General features: G+C 51.9%; 1 protein-coding gene across 3 annotated transcripts; it reads right to left on the reverse strand.

The window, feature by feature from the left end:
* Positions 1-1080: 1080 nt before the first annotated feature.
* On the reverse strand, positions 1081-6665 carry LOC145543027 (uncharacterized). Of its 3 annotated transcripts, none has more exons than XR_014080360.1 (2): positions 1822-2858; positions 1081-1652 (listed from the first exon to the last, which is right to left on the reverse strand). XR_014080360.1 is itself a non-coding variant. In XM_081583192.1 (2 exons), the coding sequence occupies exons 1-2, from the start codon at positions 5177-5179 to the stop codon at positions 1560-1562; spliced, it is 429 nt and encodes a 142-aa protein (XP_081439318.1). In that variant the 5' UTR covers positions 5180-6665; the 3' UTR covers positions 1081-1559. The 3 variants fall into 3 exon arrangements, 1 of the variants encoding a protein (XP_081439318.1); XM_081583192.1 differs by lacking the exon at positions 1822-2858 and adding an exon at positions 4844-6665; XR_014080361.1 differs by lacking the exon at positions 1081-1652 and adding an exon at positions 4844-5191 and having other exon boundaries at positions 2651-4249.

Below are 6665 nucleotides of genomic sequence, written 5' to 3' on the forward strand. Positions count from 1 at the left end.
CTCCCATCAGACACAGTACCCCCTAGAGTCAGCTTTCCAAATATAGATAACAAATAACCACATGTCCCAGCCTAAGAGCTTTAGTGACTCTCCCTTGCCTACATGTTAAGTCCAGATGCCTTTCCATGGCCCTTACACAGCCTCTCTGTCCAGCCACATGCCTCACTCCAAGCTCCTCTCCTTGTTCTAGGTCCATACCTTGCTCTCTCTTCCCTTCCTGCTTGAGTATGTGCTGTTCTCTCCACCTGGTAGATCCCTCCTTCTTGGGCCTCAAAAATTCCTATACTTCAGGAACCCAAATTCACCTCTTCCAAGAAGCCTTTTTTGACACTACTATACTGTTAGTGACTCCTTTATTCCAGGAACATTTTGGCCACACCTCTGTTATAGCATCCGTCATATTAATCTTAGGATTAATTCTTTTTCTACCCCAGTAGACTGAAGGGCATACGCCATTAGTGACTCAATTTTTATATCCCAGAGCCCAGCACAGTACACATAGGAACTGTTCAGTAGGCACTGCTGAAGAGAGAAGACTCTGAACCAAGAACAAGAGGTTCAGTATTTTAACTGCTGGAGGAGTTCAGGACACTGTGGAGGCCTTAATGCTTCAGCTTATATCCATCTGAGGAGAATGACAGTAGAACATTTCTCCAGAACAAGCTATTTCCACCCAAGAGGATGGTGAGAGAGAAGAGGACTGAGGGGGGAGGGAGAAAGCTGGGACTTTCTGTCCTTCAGGGGCTCTTTACTGTGGGCTGAGCCATATTAACTTGAGAAACTTCTCATCTCATATCACTGAGAACAAAAGTTAAAAAGAGAGGGTAGCCCAGAACTCTCTTAGAATTTATGACAAAGAGGACAGCAGGTGCCACTCAAGAAGGGGTATAAGAGTGCTTCCCCACCCACTCACCCAGGCCTTCCTGCTGTGAACAGCTCTGACTGAAGCCTGCCCCTCGCCCCTAGCTGTAGTCTGCTCCTTCATGATGTTTCTAAAATGAACCGCCAAGAACTAAAGTAAAACTAGTCCAAGCCTTCCCTCAAATCATAAAAGAGAGAAGAGGCATATCATTGTGGTTAGTGTTTTAAGTGTATTTTAATGGTTATTTTAAATGGTATTCAAGTTTAGTTCCAAGTTCAACAGGGGTTCTTGACCTGCTTCCTGCCATACAAATAGGAAATAGTCCTGAAGGTCAATGAGAGAACTAGTTCAGCGTCTCCCCTGAATTCTGATCCCTCAGGATATCCTTTACAAAACTTAAATAAAAGTGCTTTTAAGAACCTTCCCACCTATTGAGGATTTTTCTCGTCCTGCCCTCAGAGACGGATTTGTCCCTTTCTGGGGGGACAGCAGCGTTGAAGGGTGTCACTGGGGCGAGTAGGAAGTGCGCGGAGGGGGGGCGTGGAGGTGGGGCCGGGACGCTCGGGGGACCTGGGCGCCCTGCGTGGCCCGCGGGCGGGGTTGCTGGGCGGCTGCGGTCCCTGGCGCGGGGAGGACCGGGCGACGCTACCCTCGGGCCTGGCGCGGCAGAGCGCGGGGCGGCAGGTCTCGCCTTCCGTTACCGCCCAGCCTGCGTACCCGCGTCTCCTCCGCTTGCGGTTTCTGGTCGGATCCCAGCTGGCCCGGACTTGCTCCGAAGTAGGAGGAACCGCTGTCGAGCGAAAAGTGCACACCGGTGATTGATGAACTCTTAATAGAACTAACCTCTCCCGCCCCCAGCCTAGACACACACGCAGAGCAGGCCTTCACCTCAGCCCCTCCCTTGGCCTCCCTGCGGGCCAGGGGGACGCGGTCGCCAGCCGGTTGGGTGATTAACTCACCGTTTGTCTTTCGGAAAGTGTTCCAGTGGGTCGGAACACCCTCCCGTCCGCCGCGCCGCCGGGAGAGCGGGTCGAGCGCGCGTCACATGGCGCTGGCCCAGCCGGCCTTTGTGCGGCGCGACCGCCCCACCGCCCCGGGGAGGCGGCAGCTATTGTTCCCCGTGAGGGTGGGAGGCTCTCCGCCGTCCCTCTCTCCAGTGTGCCCCCAGGTTCGAGCCTGGGTGGGGGCTTCCTTTGTGTGTTTTTGCCGGCGACGGAGATGGGAGATGGCGTCGTTGCTGCCCCAAGGGGTTAGCAGATACGGGTGAAGGAGGTCAGTTCTGGCTCTGCCACTGCCTGGAGTTCAACCCTACCGACCCACTTGCCCGGTCATTTGTCTCTCAGGCCCTTGTGGAGATGGGGAGGGGTGTGGTATTTTAGGGCAGCTTTCCTAACAATAGAGCCATCAAAAGGCCTTCTCCCTGTCTCCTCATAAGTCGGGGACTCTCATCGCCTCCTTCAAAAAGGCCTTGGTCCAACAGGCACTCTTAGACGGATTTTAGCCCGGCTTCGCCACCTAAAACATTGCCTCTGTACCAAGGTTCTCCATGCATCCTGATTTCAATTAAAGTCTCCTCTTTGGGCTCTTACTAATGTTAAAATCCTATTCTCATGATTTTCCAGATATTATTCTTCCATATAAAATGATCCCAACTAGATATAGGAACCACTCAAGAGACTTACCCCTGGAGTAGGAAATGGCAACCCACTCCAATATTCTTGCCTGGGAAATCCCATGGACAGAGGAGCCTTCAAGGCTACAGACCATAGAGTAGCAAAGAGTCACAACTGAGCAATGAGCAGGAAGAAGAGATTTTACCACAAGATCTGGGACAAGAAGACTTCTGTAGTATCTCCCACCATGCTGATCTTCTGGGAACCCTCCACCTGCTTCTGCTACTGCAAATGACTGGACATCCATTAACCTTGGTTCTTCATGTGTAGAAACCTTTTGTTCACTGTGCTTCAGAAGGCTGGGCCTGGCCTGAAAATGGATCTTTGTACTGTCTTTGTACTTTCCCAACTTGCCAAGGTGAGTATGAGACCTGAGTGAAATGTTTAGGCATGGGCTTTCGGCCAGGCATATAAATCCATTTGGCCAACTCTGGGCACCCAAAATAAAGGGCTTTGTAGCTGGAGTAGAAGACAACGGAGCAGTGATAACTAAGATTTCATCCTCTGTGATGATCTTCTCTACCACCAGCATCACCAATGCAGTAAATGCAGAGGATTCATCTACCCTTTTTTCTCTCCATCCAGACCTTCTACAAGAGAGATCTAAGAAAGCCAGTCCTCAGAGGTGGTATGGGTACAGCTGGCAACTCAGTCTCATTTCCCTGTGCCTAAAGTGTCAAGGGATAGGCCCGCTCACCCAAGCCATAGCTACACCCCCTCTCTGGGAAGTTGCAGTGCCCTGAAGTAATCAGGCTATAGGCCTGTGGGAACTGGAGCCTTCTCTCCTTTTATTTACTTAATATAAACTTCTGTTCATCCTGTTCTTTTCCTACAGTTTCTGAAAGAAGGACCAGAGTAATACCAAGAGTTGCCAGATGAAGAGGACCTTCCTGGATTCTGTAACTGGGATTAACCCATTCTTGACTTCAGGAGGCAGTTTCAACTAATTCTTAGGATAAAGTCAAAACAGGCCTGGGATGTCCCTTGAACCGGAGAAGGCAATGGCACCCCACTCCAGTACTCTTGCCTGGAAAATCCGATGGATGGAGGAGCCTGGTAGGCTGCAGTCCATGGGGTCGCTAAGAGTCAGACACGACTGAGCGACTTCACTTTCACTTTTCACTTTCATGCATTGGAGAAGGAAATGGCAACCCACTCCAGTGTTCTCGCCTGGAGAATCCCAGGGACGGGGGAGCCTGGTGGGCTGCCGCCTATGGGGTCGCACAGGCACAGAGTCCGACACGACTGAAGCAGACTTAGCAGCAGCAGCAGTCCCTTGAATATCCATGGTGTAAACAGGCTTCTGGCTCCCCCAGGTCAAGCAGAGAAACACTTTTTTAGAATGTTGGGTTTCTTCTTTGTTATTCAAACATACACCCACACACACATCCTCTTCACCCTCCCTAGTGAAAAACCTCAACAGATGGGGAGCCTAGGTGCTCAAGCCTGCTGGCTGAGAAGATCACTTCACTCAAGGGTCAGTTGGCTGGTACAGAATGGGGGAGGGAGAGGGATGAGTAACTAGTATGGTTAATTACCATGTTTAAAATACTCCTTACAGATACAAATTTAAAAAATGCTTTTCAGCAAGGTTAGCAGCCTCTGGGGCCTGGGAAACCAATTTGGCTGATGCACCTCTGATAGGGACTAGGCTGGCGGTTGCACCAAGGGGCAAGTACTTGCTCTGTATTCTCTCCCTCTGTTATTTGAAAACCTGTACAAAGAAATGGTACAAATGGATAGTTAACATAACGATTCCATCTGAGAAGGATTCTGTGAGGTCCTTAGATAAGGCTGAGGTCTGAAAGTCAGGAGGTAGAATGTGTTACCGCCCTTTCTTGCCACCTTTCCTCTGCAACTTCCCCATCCCCTTGGCTAACTAATTAGGGTTTTCTCACTCCACCGAAGGCTGGGTCCTGAGTTTCTCCTTGGTAGCCAGGGAAGACTCTCCCTAAGCCTAAATCTTCCCACCCCCAGCTCTCATTCTGCAGCTGGTCATTCCAGCTACTTCATCTCAACCCTGCTTTAATTCACGTCTGATTGTCAAGACGGACCAGGGGGCTCCCAAATGACTTCCACTCCATCCATAGGCCTGGGCTTGGGGCCCTGACCCCTTTTTTCAGGTCCCAGGAGAATCGCCCACAACCTCCCTGATAAGACCTCCCTCCAATAGATCTAAGTAGGGGGAAAGAAAAAAAAAAAGGCAGAGCCGGCCACGGCCAGAGCCAAAGAGCCATTTCCTCCCTTTGGGCAAAGGGGGTTAACCTCCCCGAGCCCAAGGCCCACAACGAGGCCGGCCCCTCCCCACCTGGGGTTGTCGGACGCCTTGCCGCCTTTGTCGGCCTCCCCGCTGCGGGGCCCGTGGGAAGCCGCGCTCACAATGGCGCCGCTGCTCCCGGAAGGCCCGCTGCTGCGGGCGCTCTCGACCCAGAAGCGCCCGGCGGCGAGGGGCCAGCAAGCAGCCTCCTCGAGGCTGTGGTGACTCCCCACGGAGCCCGCGCGCCGCTCCCGGGAAGAAGCCGCGGTTTGGAGTGGCGGTGTCCTTCCGCTGCAGACGTGCCCCTTCCCGCTGCAGGTCCTCCGCGGGAGAAGGAGCGGCCTGGGCCTGGGGCGCCATTGCCGGGCCCGCGCTCCCCTCCCCCATCGTCCTTTCTCTGCTTTCCCGAGACCCGAGAGGGGGGAGGCGGGCGCCTCCGCCGATAGAGCAGCTATTGTGACCTTCCCTCGCGGAGCGGGAACCCAGCCGGCTGCATACCGCCGGCGGTGGCGGGGGAGGAGGAGACTGTGTGCGCAAACCTCGGGCTGCAGAGGGGGTGGCAGTGGGAAATAAGCTTTGCAACCTCGGGCAGTTGGGCCCTTCAGAGGGTGTTTGGTTGTGTTTAGACTCCGGTGCTTCCTAACATTAATTGCAGGCTCAAAAAAAGCACAATTGATGGCGAAGGCCAAGGCGGCTTGTTTATAATTCATGCAGTTTTAAATGGCTGTGCGCGGGCTCCGCTCTCGCCCTGGCCGGCGGCCGCGCGGTAAGGGCCTTCCCAAGACTGGCCGCCGCCCCCACTCGTGCCGGGAGCGACCTAGTGTGGTCGTCACATGACGCTCACGCCAGGGGCAGGAACGCATCCATCCGAATCGCTCCCGGAAGCCTTGGGGAACCTTTCTCCAGAGGTGGAAGAGGACTCCCACTCTGGTAGCGAGGGGGTGCTTTGGGGCCGGCTGCAGCTGCTTGGAGAGGGAGCTCCTAACCCCGCGCTTCTTTGGAGCCTGAGTGTGAGAGGAGGCTGATGTCAACCGGGCCAGACACCGTTTAAAAGCGAATCCATGAAACCCTAAGCCGCAGATGACACTTGGGGCCTTGCAGACACCCGCAGACTCAGCAGATACTCCTGCGGTAACACACCGCGCTGGAAAACGCCTGGAGCCGTGATGCATTATGTATTTTTATTATTATTTATGGTAGGAAGAGGAGATGAGGGGAAAACCGGGCTGAATCTAAACAGCCTGACAATTCATCTATTTAATATTTAGCCAGTTAAGAAAGGTTGTTGTAATCCCTGCAAGGCAGCAAGCTCTCCTTTGATTTCCCTAATAGCTTTAAAAAATAATTTCTTACAAGACAATTAGAAATTCTGCCTATGGATGCAAATTTCATAGAAAAACAATTTTAAGCCTTGAACGTGGGTAAAATATCCCTTCGGTTGAAGTCATTTATTCTGTTGATACACTTCTACAACATGTATACTTTAAACCTGCTCAGATAAAGTGAAATTTAGCAAAAAGGATAATTCCCTCCCGCCCCCAATCTAAGAGATGCCATTTTAAAAACAGCACAAAGGAACAAGGAAACTAAATATTATTTTGAGCCATCATTATTTAGCGAAACACAAACATCCAAATAGAAACGATTGTTGTTCCACCAGAAGATTAGAAGTTAAATGATTTCCACACAATAGAAATTTCACCTCGTGTCACCGGGGATGTAGTAGGAGTTGCATTATTTGTCAAACCAAATAGAGATGCGTGGGCCGACTTTGCTGAAATACAAAAGAATCGAACCTTATCTGAAGGCGTTTTCCGAGTGCCTCCTCCTAGAGAAGCCCGTGTAAGCAGTCTGCCCCAGTTAAAACCACGCT

Source organism: Giraffa tippelskirchi, chromosome 3, assembly GCF_054371585.1.
Source record: "Giraffa tippelskirchi isolate mGirTip1 chromosome 3, T2T-mGirTip1v1.2.pri, whole genome shotgun sequence".
NCBI lineage: Eukaryota > Metazoa > Chordata > Mammalia > Artiodactyla > Giraffidae > Giraffa > Giraffa tippelskirchi.

Bases quoted from the DNA above. Each gene is read 5' to 3' on its own strand.
- LOC145543027 (XM_081583192.1), bottom strand. From the start codon at position 5,179: ATGGGGGAGGGGAGCGCGGGCCCGGCAATGGCGCCCCAGGCCCAGGCC. The intron at 1,653-4,843 runs GTGGGGAGGGGC...TTCGCTCGACAG, and splicing joins AAGGCGTCCGACAACCCCAG to CGGTTCCTCCTACTTCGGAG.